General features: G+C 34.1%; 2 protein-coding genes across 5 annotated transcripts; both read right to left on the bottom strand.

The window, feature by feature from the left end:
- Positions 1-245: 245 nt before the first annotated feature.
- Positions 246-8,826, bottom strand: LOC145316321 (uncharacterized). Of its 4 annotated transcripts, none has more exons than XM_080156752.1 (9): positions 8,018-8,826; positions 7,374-7,586; positions 6,352-7,025; positions 5,324-6,162; positions 4,967-5,094; positions 4,204-4,263; positions 2,380-3,317; positions 1,619-2,050; positions 246-1,306 (listed from the first exon to the last, which is right to left on the bottom strand). In XM_080156752.1, exons 1-9 carry the CDS (start codon positions 8,045-8,047, stop codon positions 1,171-1,173), a joined length of 3,450 nt encoding a protein of 1,149 aa, XP_080012878.1. In that variant the 5' UTR covers positions 8,048-8,826; the 3' UTR covers positions 246-1,170. The 4 variants fall into 4 exon arrangements, with proteins under 4 accessions (XP_080012878.1, XP_080012879.1, XP_080012880.1 ...); XM_080156753.1 differs by having other exon boundaries at positions 5,324-6,159; XM_080156754.1 differs by lacking the exon at positions 4,204-4,263.
- chif (DBF4-CDC7 kinase regulatory subunit chiffon) lies at positions 8,134-17,917 on the bottom strand. Its single transcript, XM_080155357.1, has 3 exons — positions 17,750-17,917; positions 9,035-9,184; positions 8,134-8,826 (listed from the first exon to the last, which is right to left on the bottom strand). The coding sequence occupies exons 1-3, from the start codon at positions 17,915-17,917 to the stop codon at positions 8,134-8,136; spliced, it is 1,011 nt and encodes a 336-aa protein (XP_080011483.1).
- Positions 17,918-18,317: the final 400 nt, after the last annotated feature.

Below are 18,317 nucleotides of genomic sequence, written 5' to 3'. Positions count from 1 at the left end.
TGTCCTTCCTACTGATTTTAGAGCTTTGCTTTAATGAATGCCGTTCATGTCTGTAGCTTAAAATTTAATTAACTTCTGAGCCGATTGGGTTCTTTATTTTATGGAAGCATTACGCTGGTCTAAGAATAGTTTTAGGCTAATGGTTGGTTTTAGGAAATTTTTATTTGTTTTCCTTCGCTTTAAATACAGAGCCCTTAATGACAGGTTCGCAGTCACTAGTAATATTATATGATAGTACAATAAAATTTAAATATTTTACATAATTTATTTTATCTTGAAATGCACAATTTAGTTATTAAGTTTTATCTATAAATTACTTATTTAAATAAGTTGTCTCGACGCCATTAATGAGTGACACAATTTGGTTTTTAAGTAAGCCATGCAAAATTTTAACAAAATATATCAAATCAAATAACATAAAACAGGTTTTGTAAAACAATTACAAAATCACTAAACAAAAAATTTACATTCAATATAAAAAAAAGGGCGCGAGAGGAAATAAACTACATCAATAAATAATAATTTAATTCATACCAATTATGATCAACATATCCTTTTATTTTACCTAAATTAAATAATGGGAATATATATAACATTTAAATAGTGAAACATCATTTTCAAAACAACAAAACTACAAATTATAACAACGGGTTCATTTTTAGAATGAAAATATATTTTAGCATTGTGTACCAAACGTAAATTTCAAAATGATTGCAGAATATCATTTAAATTAATATTTCACCGTAGCTTTAAAAAGCCGAAAGAAATTTCCAAAACACTAAACATAATCTAAAAAAAAATAACAATTTGAGAGTTAAATTAATCTATAGACTTGTGTTTTAAAACAAATCTTAATTTTAAAAAGAACATTACAGAAGTATTAGGTGTAATAAAGAACTTCAAACTAATTTACCTATTTATCAAAAAAGTAAATCATTAAACATGATCTTACATAAATAATTAATTTTCCTCAAGTTTTCAATAAATCTACATACTACAACTAAAAAAAAATAATCACTAAGTTGAATTCAAAATAATTTGCTAGTTCTGAATGAATTCTTATGACTTTTAATTTAACATATTTAATATTAATATTGTTTAAATTTGAATCCTATAAAGGTTACTGTATGACTGTATTGGATAATATTAATATAACTAATATTTTTCACGTTATTTTTTGGTTTTATTTTTTTGTCTCTTGGCTTTTGCCATTTCTGCCTGCTGTTTGGCAAGTGCAGCTTTCATATGTGGACTTCTGTAGGGGACCTTAGCTTCTAGCAGACTTTCTGTATCTGATTCCAGCTCACTAAAAAAAAAAGAAATAAGTTATAATGTTATTTGATTGTAAATACCTATATAAACTAAACTCAATCCTTCTTAATTATGTTTTCTACACAATGCGTATTTAAAAATTCAATATTAAACTTGCTACTGTAGCGTAACACATAGTTCATCCGCTAGTTGTCGGGAATATACAAATATAACCTAACAAGACATAATGTAATAAACAAAGAAACAACTACCCCCTCCTTATTTTCAATTTATTTCAAAATAGGGAATCAGTGCTCAAGAGGGTAGGTACTTAATAGTGATAGCGCCAAAATATAATTCAAAGTACCTGTAATTTTTTGACATGAGTGTTGTAGACCGCTTGACCAGCCCAGCACGCACAGATTGCTTCGGTGACTCGGAGCTAGATCTTGAGCGCACAGTTTTGTTTATCTTCACTTTCTTCTTTACCTTCTCCTTGGCAGGCTTCAGGGACGGAGACGAGTCTTTGTTATTGGTGGGTGAGCTTGTGGTTGAGGCTGGTTCCTTGGACTCTGGTGAGCTGAATATCACTGGATCTCTTTTTATCTTTGGAGTCTTTTTAGCTTTTTGAGGAGGGGTCTTAGTTGGAGAGGGTGCATCAGATTCTTCTTTTTCTGTTTTTATCACAACTTTCTCTTTTTTAACCTTTACCTTCTCTTTCTTTACACCACCTTCCTTTTTAATTTTCAGCTTCTTTTTCTTGACAATTGGAAATCCAGTTTTGTTTACTTTCTTTTTCCTAAACAGAATATCAATCATATTAAATTAAGAATCAAGCTTTTTTTTGTCTGTAACGAAGGATCTCGCTAACCATTGAACCGAATTAGTTCTCCTCTACAGTGAAGATTTTTATATTTTGGGGGAGGGAATCTCTCTCTATTTTACTTTCTTTATAAAACTTAAATTGAAAATGCCCCACCACCTTCAAGACACTAGGCGTCTAGGAGCGTAGCCACTAGTTTAACTAAAAAAAGCAAAAGCAAATAGGTATTATTTTTGGTTGGTAATTTTATTTTTAATTTAAAGTCGTATCTAAATTTTTTTTCTCTAGATTAAATTTATTTGTACCTGTTGGCTCCAGAAGCACTGCTTGTCTCCGAGCAGTTATCTTCTTGGTCCACCTGATCCACCTGGTCCACCTCCATCTCATCTTCCTGCTTCTCCTCTTTTATTTTCGTTTTCTTTGCCACGATAATTCCTTTCGGTTTCTTCCCTCCTTTCTTGCCAAGCTTCGGCTCTTTTTGGGCAGTTCTTGGACCTTCTTTGGGGGATTTTACTTTTGGTTTAGTTTCTGGTGTAGGTGAAGTTGCAACAGGAACGCTACCAGCAGCTTCGCATTTTTTTGCCATTCGCTTGCTAATCGGCAGCTTTTCAGACTCAATATCATTGTCAAACTTAAAGCCAGGCAGATCTTCTTTATAGATAACAAGACGTTTGGGTTTATTGCCAAACAGATGGTTTTTAGGACCTGATCCTTTGGTGCCGCTTGTACTCCCACTCGAGTCAGGATGTTCTCCCCCTCCACCGGGTATGGAAGGTCGGGAGGGTTTCAGCCAACGCTTGTTGCATGCGCTCATAGACTTGCACAGCTCGTAAGTGGTGACTAGAGATACAACATCTGACTCGTCTAGTTCAAGAGGAACAGTAGGCAGTTCTTCTTCCAAACAGTCTAAAAATATTGGATCAACATTTTCCGTGACAAAGTTATCCATGACAACCTCGTTGCTGGTGGCCCGCTTCTCTTTCTTCTTCTTTGGTTTCATATTTTTCAGCAACAGATCGGACGATATGCGGCTGCGGGTTGGCACATTTGGCATGCTGGCGCCGTCCTTACTCTCTGGTGGCACACTCTTCAGTCCTGTCGCCTCCCGAATAAATTCATCAATAGAGGAGGCAATGTTGGCGTAATCTTCCGTGGATTCTTGCTTGATACTCTTGGCAAAAACTGAGCTCAGTGAGTCGTTGGAAGCCTCGTCAAATCCATTGGGGAAGGGGAAGGTATCATCCTGGAAAAAAATGTTGAATTACAATACAAGATTAATATATATTAGTTTTCGTTATATTTAAATACAGGCTCCAATTTTAACTGGTTATCATGCATCCAAACAAAAACACCAAATAAAGAAAAAATTATTGTTAAATTAAGATAATAAAACAACAAAATTTCATAACAGTCAAAAATAAATAAAGCAAAATAAGTGAATGATTAGTTTAAGTTGACAAGAAAAAATCAAATAAATGAAAATCATAAAAACCTTTCCCTGCCATGCAATGTAAAATCAAAAATGTGTAAACATTTAGGTAACAATCCGAAGCAAGCATGTTTTTTAACACTAAACGGCAGGTAGTACATGACATTGAGGGATTAAAAAGAATTTCATAACAAGCAAATGACTTAAGGAACACTTTTATTATTTTTATATAACCATAAAATGTTGATATAGCGAATTTCAATAGTTATGAAACTCTTTTTGTTAATCTAAGCATCTAATGCAAGACTAGTTATTAGTAAAAATAACTTAAGTGTCATAAACCAAAAAAAAAAATCCACCAACTAAAACTAAAGAAGCATTGTACTGTAAATGGTTGGCATGGGATAGTTCCATGAAGAGGATTTAATCCTAGGTTTTATTTAAAGATTTTTAAAGAATTAAGCATTTTCTACCATAGAGCTATGATGGTTAAAATTCAATTTCAATGGTCGTCATGTGTATTTTATAACTTTGCACATGAAACAGAAATGTAAATCATTCTTTAAGTGCATTAGAATGACCAACCACTACCAAAAAGCATTGGTTAGTTGAAAACTTATTATATTTAGCCTATTGTACAAATATACACAACTAGTTAAAACCTATTAATGGAACTACCCCTTTTTAAAAATATTCCGACCTGGAATAGGGCTCCAACAATGATATCATCATCAGTGAGAGGCCCAGGATGAAGAACAGCCTACCAAATTTATACAAAGGTCAGTATCCTATTTCTCAAGGAGTTACCAACTTGTCCTATTGCCCCCTCAATAACTACATTTGACTTGTTATGAAAATACTTGGGACATTATTTCTTATATAATGAAGCAAGGTACGGGACAAAGCGAATAGGATACCATCCAAGAGTATACATACAACTTAAATTAAATACTTATTTATCATTTTGTCCATAAGACTGATTTTAAATATTTCAAATATCAATTTAAATGCGCGATTAAAACACTGAGTTACAATTGAGAAGTAAACACAACATCAATTTACCAATACATATTAAAATTGTCATTAATCATAAAATGTTAGTTCCCTTATTTTGCTTTAATTTTTGTCTTAATTATCATGCTCATATATTAAAAGTTGATTATCTATTAAAAACTAGGGGGACGATTCATGGAGGAATGGTGTAGAGTTTGGCATCTTAGAGCAGTAAAATTGCATTGTTTAACATACTAGATACTTTTTTTTAATTCTTGAAGATTTTATTCAAACAATTTATATCATATGTCTATGATTGATATACTTTAGTATTGGAATTGATTTAATTATTTCCTATAGTGTTGCCCTGATTATAAAAAAAGCAAAGAAATAATTTAGTGCCCAAAGTCGCCTAACTCTTAACCTCATGAAAAATTCTATCGGCCACGAGACTCATTATGATTGCATACCTTTGTTGATGCATGACACCTAGGACTAATTCTAGGTTGTAGATCTTGTAGGTGTTCAGTCTTGAGTCCAAACTTGCACTTGGTCCGTCTGTTATTGTTCTCACTATCAGTACTTTCAGATTCAGATACTAAAAAAAAATCACAATTAGTTATATGGCAAATATAATACAACAATACTAATACTTTTATCATATAGGTACAAATTTAAGGTCTCAAAATATGTTAATGTATTGTAATATGCTTTAAAATGTTTAGGGATTTTACCAAAGAGATAATAATACCATTTTTTGGCGCGCGGAAAGATTTAAAATTTCAACCTTTAAGTTAGAAAAAAAATTACTTAAAAATATCAATTACCTTTACAAATTCTTGACTTTTTACTTGATGACATAGGAATATCCAGTTCCCTTTTATCACTTTTGCCCCCAGCTTTACCCTCCCCTTTGATCTCCGGTCTTTGAGGCAGAAATGTGGAAAGAGGAAGCTCGTAGGGCAGTGCAAAGGGAAATATTTTTGATTCTGGATAATAAACAATGTCATCTCCTCTGTCCTGCCTGCTGTAGGTCTGGAACCAGGCCTCTCGCTGGGGTGGACACTCAAAGGAAACATATAACTCCTCCAGGTTGACCGGACTACCATCTGTTTGTCCAAGTTTCTCTTGAATGGCATCAAGGGCTTCGGTGCTTTTGGCAAGGGCATCAACATCTTCAAAATCTTGTTCGAAATGAAAGCTGCGACTTCTCTCATTTGAAGGACTCATAGTTTTCAGAAGATTGCCTTTATTAGCGCGACGCTTTGCAATTTTCTCCTTAGCACCCTCAATATCAGTATGCTTTCTCTTTCTACCCTTCCCTTTCTTGGTCGTGACAACTGAGGCCGGCTCCTCTGGATCATTTTCTCCGTCATCTAAGACCTCTTCATTTGTATCATCATTATTGACCCGACTATGACTAGTTTCATCATCACTGCCGATATTCGAGTCCGATACGTCAATCTCAAGGGGTCCGAGGTCGCTTTGGTTGTCGCTAAGTCGTTTGGCGGCTGCGGCAGCCGTCTCAAAATGAAAAGAAGTATCCACAGCCTCAAGGAGTTTTGATAGTTCTGAGCGTCGTGCCCGCTTGCCAGGTGATAGTAAATGATTGCGGCTCAAGCTACTGCTTCGTGTTCGTTTCTCTACGTTGCTGGAAGCGTTACTACTGAAAACAAATTTTTTTTTTTTAATAACATTTTCAATGTAAAATTATTTTAATTTTAAATATTCCTAAATGTATAACCTACTCATGAGATTTCAACGGTTTTTTTGTATCAAATATCAATTTATATGACCCCTAAGAAGAACCTCAACCACCCAATTTATATAACATATTTGTGAAATGAAATATTACCTTTCGTCATCACTGGATTCTAAAGAACAAGTTTCTTTTCTTGGCAGACTCAAGGTTGACTTTTCAGTATCGGGTTCTGACTCACTCAGTGAAAAGTCACGTGACCGCGACCTGAGGCGGCTCATTGACCGCGGCTTAGAATGGTGGCCACGGGCTCGCAATGGCCGAGGACTTTCGGCAGCGTCACCGCCCCGCAAAGACCTGGCTGGCGTGCTGTCCGTTGAGTCTGACCTAGCCGGGCTGGGGCTGTAATCACCCCCGTTGCGATGCGACGAGGCAGGGCCTGACTTGTGACGAGATCTTGATGAGGGCGGTGCAGAGGTACTATCTGAGTCTATGGGATCATCCACTTCTTTGGATTTAAGAAAATCAAGGAATGAGTTATGAAAATCTTTGCCATCATTATCATTCTTGGTTGACGAAGATTCATCATAAATTTTGCTAGATCTAGTTTTGGACGCTAGAACCTCTAGCTGGAAGTAATTGCTATTGTCTTCTAAAAATTTTTCGGCCGAAGATTTTCGTTTGCCTTTGGGTTTGGAATTGCCAGAAGAATCCCCATTGCCAAGTGAGTCTGGGTGAAATGAGACTTCAGTGTCTTCATCCTCTTCAAGAGTTTCTACAGAATGTTTGCGACCATCAGCAGAGTATCTTGTTCTTCTGTTTGGCAAACCCTAAATAAAAGTTTGAAGTTGTAAATCAAATGTTGAGACTAATAATAAATCTATGGATATTTTATTAATAAAGAAGTTTTCTTATTAGGACGGAACGAGCAATAATAATAATCTGTAGATGGTTTTATGGTTTAGATCTTTCACCATGTTATCTAAAGCTATTAGATGGCTAAAATAACAGCCCTCAACCATACATCCCCTTTACCCTATCCCCTGTACTCCTACTGGATGAACGAACTGACCAATAAATAATGTAACCTAAATTGACGACAATTTTTAACCTTCAAAGCATCCATTTATATTCTATATCCATTTCTGTTCAACTTAAAAATATGTATTACTACTTACATGATGATCTAGGTCAGCCTCTGAAGTTCCGTTATCCTTGGATTTCATGCTTCTGGGCGGTATATCACATCTGACCCTGGCTGGTCTGTCCGCCAGCGGCGGCCACACGTTTTCCTCGTTTTCCACGTCGTCTATGCCAGCATTGAAAGAACTGCTGTAGCGCTTCTTTTTGTAAAGTTTTCCTGGGGGTAAACAGTCCAGAATTTCTCCAATCTAAATAAATATTCAAATATCAACAAAAAGACTTTATGAAGCAGAATATTTGGAGAAAATAGAACCTCGGAGTTAAGAATATCTAATCATTTATCAGGGAAAGACACGGTATATTTATGGAAGGCTGTCACAAAAACTTTTTGAAAAATAGGTTGGTTTTAAAATAGCCTAAACCCCTCCAGGGATCTAGTGAAGCTTCCCTAAAGGAAAACTTAATCGGTTCAATAGTTATTGAAATCTAAAGCTTGGAGCTTACTATTTTATTTAATAGGATTGTTTTAAGAAATAATGGTAACATAAAAATAATTTTTTAACACCTCAACATATCAAAATAGAACTTAAAATTATATTTATCTTCAATTTGGAGTGTGTTTATATATTTAACCAACACCCCTTAAAAGACAAAGTTAATAACTTAGGTTATGACTCACCGAGATTACGAGGTCTGTTCTAATCGGCATCTTCTGATGTGAACACAACAGTATTTTGATTTTGATATCATAACAGCTGACACAATAATAACAGATTGTCCTAATATATCACAAGATTAAAATAAGATGCTGCTGTTGATTGTGTGTAAATTATGTAATTCTGTATTGGCATCCAACTCTTTCCAATTTGCAGCGTTTCTCACAAACTTTTGATGCACTTCACCACGTAAATGACGTTCAAGTTCACTAAAGTTAACGTTACAATTTTCACAGAATCCAGACACCTTCTTTTTAGCGCACTCCTTTTTACGCAATTCTTCTTTTACGCGCAAGGATTCGACCCGACTATCGCCGGCACCGCCGATGCTTAAGCGATTTCGGTGCTTTAACGATTTTCTCTGGTCACTAAAGGGCGACGTTCCTGCGTATCCTTCTAGGTTAATCCTAGGCCAGGTTTTCAGCTCTAGAAAGGAAGGTCTAGCGTGTCGCAGAGTACTATCAAGCTTAATGAAAGGAGCGGCCAGATCTTGCTGCTGTGGACGAACTAATGAAGAGGTTGTAGTTACAGCAGATGTATTATGACTTGCTGATGTGTGGCTACTTTGTCGGCTATGGCTGCTGGACAGTGAACATATTTTACCATACTTGGCCTTAAATTTATCTAGCCATGCCAGGGTCTTATTCAGGGCCCATATTTGACAGCCTAGCTTCTTTGCTGTTTCTATAACGTCTCCCCCAGGGATACTTTCTGCCTTAGCGTTACCAACGATACTTTCTACTCGTGAACGAACCTTTTGACGTCTATCTCCCTGAAAGAAAAAAAAAGTTATTATAAAGCAATAAGCATTTGTATCAGTCAGTAGCTACAAAAAATATCAAAATTACATTAACTAGTAAAGTAAAGTTGTAATATTGTGAATACTAGTGTTCTAATTACTGTGGCCATATTAAGATGCACCACTTAAGCAGGTGAGAAGTCAAGTATTGAAATCCCAAGCAATGCACAAAATATCTTACGTCTAATGATGTTGATGGTGAGGGTGTAGCAGCCCCAGGAGTCCAGGGAGAAGGGGGACCACACTTTCCACTTGATAGCACCAAAAATTTCCACTCCGGACCCTCACTTATCACATGCGTCACTTCTTTGGTTAAGAACTCAACCAGGTTCTGAAAAATATAATCATGCTTAATTTGAAAATAACTTAGGTAATATTTGTAAAAACAAGCTCATCTTTTTATATTATCACCATAAATTTTTCATGTTTTATCTTATTCAATGCTAAAAGAATTTGATAAATTTTACATTTACTTTTAAAAAAAGAAATATTTTTTAAGTTGAAGCTATAGCAACATCTGAGTAACAAAGCAAATGAAAAAACCAAGAAGAAAAAAACATAACAAAAACAAAGCAGCAAAGGCAAAACATTCAGAAAGTAAACAGACTTGACATTATTGCGCATGCGCAAAACATCATAACATTTATAACTTTTATATAAACAGTTTAAACCTTTTTTTATTAAGTCAAAAATATGCGCAAAATATTCATAATCACTTGTAACCATAAAACACCTAATTTTGTGCCTGTAAACTGTGGTTTTAGGCTAAAATTTGCTTTAGAATGTAAGAGAGAAGGCCGCAAAGTATAAGTTTGATAGGGAACTGGAATAAAGCTAGCCTACTCAGTACTCACACTAACACAGACACACAGAAACAAACACACACAAACATGAACCCGGCTTAGTTCAAAATTCGGTTACAAGAGGCGCTAGCGATACCTCAAAACAGGGGGAAATATTACTCCATTCTAAATTTACCAAGCTATATCTTAATATTAATATTTTTATCAAGAATGATTTTCTTATTAAAAAAGATCTTTAAACAAAATATTTTATGTAAGCCCTAAACATTTCTGCTGTATTTCCTATTTCCAGAAGGAGGAGGTACTCCCTCTAGGGGTGGGTTTTTCAGATTATTTAGGCAAAGCACAGCTGAATACTGCCTCTCTTTCCCCCCTCCTAAATAACTGTCAACTAACACCCCCAAATCTAACTGTAGGGGATTCAAATAGGGGGGGGGGGATATGTTGGGGGGGCTGCAATTATTTAGGGTTGTTGTATATATAACAGAAAGGAAGTGTAATGAAGGAGGGGTGAGGGGGAGAGGGGGGTAAACTCCAAGAATCCAGAGTGGAGGTAAACTAGGGATGTTACAACTTACAGGGAACACTAAATATAAGGGAGGAAGAGAGGAATTACTTTACTTTTACTTCGTTTTCTCGTCTGTTATTCATCCAAAAGCGGACAGATGTATATAATGCTGAAGCAAGCAAGCTTCAAGCACTAGGAGTCGTACATATGTATGTTATATGTATCTCTGACATACATTTCATTTATACTAAACTTACACATGAGGCGAATGAACTTGGCAATTACATTTTAAAGCTAATCTTATGGACAAATATATGAAATGTCTTAAATTAGAAATAGGTTTATTTGTTTCTAATAAGGTTGAAAATATTGATTGATTTATAAAAAATTGTACACCTGCTTAACCTCCAAATTTAGAAAGAAACTAAAATCAATATATCAATAATAAAAACCAAATTATCACTTTTTTTCAGATAGATTAGGAAATTTTATTTTTATATTTCAGTTTTTTCAATTCTTTTTCTAAACTGCAATTCTAATTTGTTACTTTTAAAATTGTTGTTATAAAGTTTTTGAAACAGGAAGTATGAAATTTGACCCAAGCTAGAATCCGCTAATTTTCCCCAATACTTGTTTTTCACCTGTCTGTAATTATAACATGGCCCGTAAGTGGTTTCAAACAAAAATAAATATGGATGAATTGTTACATGGATTTTATACCAGATTTTAAGGTTATTCTTAGACGCAACGGACTAAAATAACGTTTACCACCCTCCATCCCATCCCCTCCCATTGCATTGGATAAACGAACTGGCCAATAAATTAATGCCATGTTAGCAATCTTAATTGACGACAATTTTTCCCCTGTCATAAAATCGACGTATATTCTACAATCTACAACCATTATAATAAAGTTAACCATCTTCAATAATTTTCAAACAAACGACATACAATCAAAATAAGATATTTTTTCATGAAAAAAATCACAAAACTTATCAATATCTTTAAATAGGAGAAATAGAAATTATCTGAAATAGGTATTAAAAAGCACAATTTCCCTTGAAAACTAATTTTGATAAAAGGTGGCCTTCAAGATTTCCTAACTGTCCTGATAAATATTATTTGGAAATGAGTGTTTACTTAAAATCATAATTCAATGTTCAAAAATTTAGTTTAATAAATTCAAACAAATAGGTAGGGTAAAGCGGGGCGAACTCGGTCTTTTTTTCGGTTTTTTGAACCTGCAAATCATAAAAATTATTTTTTTTTAAATGGGACCAAGACCAGTAGAAAGATCTCGGAAAAGTCGATCAGGTCCTAAAGGGACGTAAACCTAGGACATTGGGAAGTTTGTCAAAATTGATCTCTAAAACGGCACCGACTTCGCCCCGCCTTGAGGCGAAGTCGGTAGGGCATTTTCAAGCTTCAAAAAATCGATGACGTATTGATTTTATTACAGCATGCCCAAAAGGTAAAAGTTGCTAAATGTAATAAAGAGTATGCACAAAAAATTTTATTAAGATAGGTCAATTTTTTCTACCAAAAAAAATAATTTTTCCGAAGTACGCGAAATTTGACTTTTTTTTTCGAAAATTTTTTTGATAAAAAACATAAAAATACTACTAGAAAAAATAACTTTTTATGACTTTAAAGGCCTGATCCTTAAAATTCAGGCAATTTTGAATAGATTTGGCCAAAAAAAAATTAGTTCTATTAGCAAAATTTCCTAAAAAAATCAAGTTGAAAAAAAGAGAAAGTTTGGCAAAATCTGTGGTCGATTTTCCAGCTTCAAAAAACCTATGACATAGTGATTTAATTACAGCATGCCCTAAAGGTTAAAGTTGCTAAATGTAATAAAGAGCATTCACAAAAAAAATTATGAAGATCGGACAATTTTTTCTACAAAAAAAAAAAAATTTCTAAGTACGAGAAATTTGACTTTTTTTCTCGAAAATTTCACTTTTTTATATAAAATTGAAAAAGTTAGTATAAAAAGTGAAAAAACCGAATTCGCCCCGCTTCACTTTTAGTCGATTTAAGAAAAAACTATACAAGCTTTTTTAAAGTTTTTAACGGAAATGGATAGCCTATTAGATTCTTAATAAGTCCCCTGAAGACGTCTAAGCTCTAGCTCTTACCAGTTTTTGTCCAACTTACCGTTTTTCTGACCGAAGCAAAAAAATCGGAAAAAAATTTTTTTGTCGTCCGACTTTAAGACCCAATAAGTACCCTAAAAATTCATCTCACAAAAATTTCATTTTATACTTTTTTGTAGGCAATTTAATAAGGAACAAATTTGATTTTATGTTTTTTTCTGTCAGTCGATTAGAACATGGAGAAAAATGTCATTTAATGAAGGTGGTCAAAAAAATACCGACTTCACCTCAAAACCGAGAAAGATAACACCCATAACTGCTTGAGATTATCGAAACAGCCTTTAAAAAAAACTAAAGGGGTAATTTCACGAAATGCATTTGAACTTAACTAAGTGAACCGCATATTTTTTTTTCGAGTTAATGGGTTAAACTACATTTATATAGCATATATTTGAAATAAATTTAATTTTCTACCAGGTAGTTTTTAAAATATCAAGACTTGAAAATTGTCTTTTTGTGATATATGCAATTTAAAAAGAAGATTTTCAAGTCTTGATATTTTAAAAGCTATGTGGTAGAAAATTGAAATTCTTTCAAATATATGCCATATAAATGTAGTTTAACCATTTAACCAGGATAAAATATACGGTTCCCTAAATTAAGTTCAAATGCATTTCGTGAAACTATCCCTTTCACAAATATGGAGTTATGGAATGACAACTTTCAACATCATAGAAATGAAGAATCTATTTTCTAGTAGCGAAGCTACTCTATAATTCGAAATGACCGACCGTCCGTCTGTCTGAGACAAAGTGGGGGAAACGTGATTTTCTCGGCTCCTATTAAAGATAGACAGCTGAAATTTTTAGTGAAGATTCCCATGACATAGGCGTATCTAATCTATACATTGTTTTGTCCCATCTGTTTGTTGATTGGGGTGTTAGATCGATTCCTAGATTTTTTTTGTTTTCGTAATTTTCTCAACTCCTTTTTAAGACAGACGACTGACATTTTCAGGAATTTAGTAAAGGGGGGGGGGGGGGGGGTAAAATGTGGTGACTCGTGCCACGACATACCAGCAATTTTATTTTGGGTGCTACTCCCTTAGTTTTAGAGATAATTGGATAAAATCTTTTGGGCTGGGTCAGTAATTACCCCAACTAGAGGTATCTTTCAAAAAAAACGGCGGCGGGACCGCCGCTCCCGCCGCCCGCCGCCGTTTTCCGCCGCCACCAAAAAAATTTTTTTTTTTTGCATTTCTCGCCGAATTAGGCAATTTGGAATCATTTGAGACCATGTTATTTTTTTCAAAAATTTTTCCCCTTACAAGCAGCCCTGCGGGGGGACTTTTTTCAAATTCTCGTATATCAAGGTATATCTTAAATTCAGTACTTGCCTAATTCGGCGAGAAATGCAAAAAAAAATTTTTTTTGTTGGCGGCGGAAAACGGCGGCGGACGGCAGGGCTGCTTGTAAGGGGAAAAATTTTTGAAAAAAATAACATGGTCTCAAATGATTCCAAATTGCCTAATTCGGCGAGAAATGCAAAAAAAAAAAATTTTTTGGTGGCGGCGGAAAACGGCGGCGGGCGGCGGGAGCGGCGGTCCCGCCGCCGTTTTTTTTGAAAGATACCTCTAGTTGGGGTAATTACTGACCCCGCCCAAAAGATTTTATCCAATTATCTCTAAAACTAAGGGAGTAGCACCCAAAATAAAAATTGCTGGTATGTCGTGGCACGAGTCACCACATTTTACCCCCCCCCTTAACATCCTACATATTTTTACTACGTTTCATTAAAATTTGTATATTGATTGGGGTGCTAGATCGATTCCTAGTTTTTCAAGTTTTCATGAATATCTCAACTCCTGTTCAAGATAAACGGCTGGAATATTTAGTCAACATTCTACACATTTCTATAAATTTTTTCTTAAGATATGATAAGGGGGGGGGGGGGGGAAGTTCTGACACATTTGCGTAAACCTGGTGTAAAAATGAAAAAAAAAGAGTTAGATGTCAGCTTATGAGACAAAATATGTATGTTTTTTCTTCAAATATATGAATAACAATCAAAAAGAAGCATATTTTGTTTTATAAGTTACCTAACCTCTAACTCTTCAAAAAGAATCTTATTTTTAATTTTTACCTGTACAGAGACTACCTGGAGGCCTGGAGCTCCGGAACCTGGAGGCCTATCCAAAAAATCTTAAATCTGGGGGAAATTCATCATATAAGAATGATTTTATCCCTAATAACCTATCTTCTCAGTCCAAAGATAAAGCCTATACACCAGGTTTACGCAAATGTGTCAGAACTCCCCCCCCCCCCCCTTGGTTGGGGTGCTAGATCGATTCCTAGATTTCATGATTTTTTCGACTCCTGTTTATGATAAACAGCTGGAATTTTTAAGGATTAAATTAATAAATAAGTCAATATTAAACATATTTTCACCAAGTTTAATAAAGACTTGCCATGGGTTGGGGTGCTAGATCAATTCCTAGATTTTATGTTTTTCTTCTTAGCTTAATGCTTCAAAAGATATTATACATTTTTTAATGGTTTAGTGATTTATTTCAGGTATGTCTTTTTAACATACTCAAAAGATTATTTTTTCCTGATGTCTATAAATAAATTTTGAGCTTCGCTACTTATGGATGTTGTCATCCTTGTTTTTAAATATTAACAAGAAATTATGTAAATCTGTTACAATATTCCAAAAGTAAAATTAAAAATCTAAATAATAATATCTCAAAAACAAAGTGATAATATCCCTAAAAGCGAAGCTCTGAAATGAGATTGTAGGACAAAATTTTGTCAGAACATAACAAGCAGAATAATAATAATAAGACTTAACAGAATTATATATAAAGGGGGGAGGCGGATGAGACACTTTTTGTAAACAAAATTCAAACCCAAAAGAACCCAACCGCCGTTTCCCGCCGAAATTTGTTTTTACTTTTTCTCACCTTTTTAGACAATTTTGAATCATTTGAGAGTTGAGACAGCTTGTGTTTTTTTGTTTGTTAAATAGTGACATGTTTGAAATATTTGTCAAGTAAAAATATATGGGAAATTTTTATACTGAAAAAATAAGTTTGTCTCACCTCACAACAACTTTTTGTAATCAATAATATTTATCAAGAGCTAAAAATGTCAGTATGTCCTTCAACAGAATACTGTATTTATAATAAAATCAATAAAATAAGGGGGGGGGGGGTTAATGCAACCATCTCGTAATCAGTGATTAAATGGCACTCAGAATTCGAATTTCGATCTGAACTTTAGCATGAGTAATCCTTGGTAGGTCTATTTTCCCTAAATCGAATAAAAAGTTGGAGAAGTAACGGCTAACGGCTGGCGGCTCAGCCGTTTTGCCATTTTTTGGATATCTGTAGTGTAAATTAGTCACGAAACCTATCTTGACATAATACTCTATTCAACTCCAAAACGCTATCAAACGGTTTTAGACAGTAGCTGTAGGTACTAGGAAGTTTTAAAAATGGTTATTGCTATCATTCAACATGAACTAAACCAAAAATATGTTTTAAAAAGTTGATTCCTACGTAATTGATGATGAATTTACCCTGAAAATAGGCAAAAAACGGCTAAACGGCTGAGCCGCCAGCCGTTACTTTTCCAACTTTTTGTTCAATTTAGGGAAAATAGACCTACCAAGGATTACTCATGCAAAAGTTCAGATCGAAATTCGAATTCTAAGTGCCATTTAATCACTGATTACGAAATGGTTGCATTAAACCCCCCCCCCCCTTTTAGGCAATGCTTCTCTGTAATTAGGGTCTGTTAGTCTATTTCACTTTTATGACAATATCTTTTTAGCAAACTATAATCAAGACATTGTTTGTTATTGAACAGAATGCTGTATTTAATTAACCTAATATTCTGCTTACTAATATTTGACACTCTACAAGTGTCAGGTTAGGATTTATGGGTGTTGTCTTCCTTGTATTTATGTTATGCTTTATCTAGGCCTTTTATAGCATTAGGCAATTTGTAATTTTCTATGATACGGTCAATTGTAGCAACGCCCCTACTTTAGCCAAAGTTATAGTTTATGCTAACACACAAGTCAGACAGAGTAAAAAGTGTAACACACAGACAGACAAACTTTTTGATGTCCAATAGGTCATATAAATGACAAGTAATCACTAAATTAACTTTTAAATTGATCGAAGCAGTAAAACTAAGTGCCTTTTTCCAAAGAGGCAAACATGTTTTTGGATAGGGTCTTTTTTCAAGGGACAATTTCTCTTAGGACGGTGGTGGTACCCTACCCCAAACTAGTTCTAATCCTACACTGAAACTATGAGAAGCTACATTGTAGATGAAAATAAAGTCAGTTCTGCGATAGGCAAGATCTTTTGTTAAAGACTTTAGAGACGCAAACACATCCTGTAACTTTTAAATAAGGACTATCGCTAACTAACTATTCTAAATCAAAATTTCTTAATTAAACATTCCAAAGAATTGAACAGAATTTTTTAAATTGTCTAATTGAGATTTTTTTGAAAATAAAGCCATTCTACAAATTAAAATATCGGTACATAAAAATTGTTCTAGAAGTAAAGTAATTTATCATATGTTATTCAAGATAGACAGCTCATTTTTTTAGGAAGAACAAGGAGCATCAACTCTACAACTCCTTTTTAAAATTATGGGAGAATATGTTTTATTCATCTTTTATATGAAAAAGATTTTTAATGAATAATACTTTAAATTTTTGAGCGAGCATCAACTCTATAAATCAATCTATTAGTTCAACAGATGGCTGATTAAAATGTTTATTCTGTGTAATCGGACTAGCATTCATCAATCCTATTATACAATTACAAGATTCTAGGGGAACTTAAGGTGTGTGTGGAGGGAGGGAAGAAGATGACCATTGACTACCCCCCCTTTTCATTTTAAGTTAGAAAAAGAAAGAAAAAATTTGTGGGAGTGGAAATTTTTTATATTTTACATGTGTTACCATTAATATTAAAGTTCTTGAAAAAGTGCAAAAGATCGAAGGCTGTTTCTTTAATATCTGGCTTAAAAGGAGAAACCTACAAAGCTAAGTTGAAAGAAATTAATGTCACTAGAAACTAGGAGGACAAGAGCAGACCTGATCCAAACATTTAAAATACTAAATGAATTAGATTCAGTTAATGCTGACACTTGATTTACGAAAGTTGAGCAGGGAAGGCCAGATACAAGAAACACTAATAGTGAAAATTCATTACAGATTGATTTAAAACGTACATAAATTACCTAAAACTATTTCAGTACCAGAGCAGCCAAGTCATGGAATTCACTTCCAAACAATGTAAAAACTGCCGTGAATTTGAACATTTTAAAGAAAAGACTAGATATTTGTATGAACAGATGGTTAATTCTGTAAACCTCTGACAACGGTCCTACCGGACCTGGACTCTAAAGAGTACTACAACAATAAAACAATAATACATGCAGAGTTGTGAGAAAAAAAATTCTTACCCCTCCAAGTGCTGATATATCTTCAACAAGTTTAGTTTTAGTCTTTGACACTTTCACGTCCAAATAAAACTTGTATTTTGCGAAAGCTGCTGGATAAGATGTCTTTTTGGATTTTTTCTTGCTGTTCGTACTATGGCCAATAGTTTGGTGGCCGCTGACAGCTACCATTCCATTCATATCATAAATGGACAACTGCCTGTTGGGTACATCACAATACCGCCTTCTAGAAATCACGTATACCTCACTAATTAAAATCACCTATTTCTATATTTGCACATTTATATTATTCTTCGTCAGTTTTTGGTATCTGAAAAAAGGAGCAATACTATATTATCAGAAATAAACAAAATCAGTACAAAATTACTTATTTATTAGTGATTTATATGAAACTTGAATCCAAAACCAAATAAATTTTATTTTTCATTTCACTTCAAGTCCAAAGTTTGGCGGCAGAATTTTGACACATTCGACAAAACGCGGCATTGAGCAATGTTTAACACGGCTCTGCGTAAATTTTTTTTTAAGTTGAGTTATTTATTTTTACTTGAATTTATAAATTGTATTATTT

The sequence above is a fragment of the Acartia tonsa genome, chromosome 4 (assembly GCF_053477335.1).
Source record: "Acartia tonsa isolate MP-2025a chromosome 4, ASM5347733v1, whole genome shotgun sequence".
Taxonomy (NCBI): Eukaryota; Metazoa; Arthropoda; class Copepoda; order Calanoida; family Acartiidae; genus Acartia; species Acartia tonsa.
The sequence above is the reverse complement of the archived record's forward strand: the minus strand, read 5'-3'. Positions and strand labels throughout refer to the sequence as shown.

Excerpts from the sequence above, each read along its gene's own strand:
- LOC145316321 (XM_080156752.1), bottom strand. The coding sequence starts at position 8,047 with ATGCCGATTAGAACAGACCTCGTAATCTCG. Across the intron at positions 5,095-5,323 it reads AAAGTCAAGAATTTGTAAAG|TATCTGAATCTGAAAGTACT; the intron begins GTAATTGATATT and ends ATTTTTTTTTAG. Across the intron at positions 3,318-4,203 it reads TTGTTGGAGCCCTATTCCAG|GATGATACCTTCCCCTTCCC; the intron begins GTCGGAATATTT and ends ATTTTTTTCCAG.
- chif (XM_080155357.1), bottom strand. The coding sequence starts at position 17,917 with ATGGTAGCTGTCAGCGGCCACCAAACTATTGGCCATAGTACGAACAGC. Across the intron at positions 9,185-17,749 it reads ATATATCAGCACTTGGAGGG|AACCTGGTTGAGTTCTTAAC; the intron begins GTAAGAATTTTT and ends TATATTTTTCAG. Across the intron at positions 8,827-9,034 it reads CACCATCAACATCATTAGAC|GGAGATAGACGTCAAAAGGT; the intron begins GTAAGATATTTT and ends TTTTTCTTTCAG.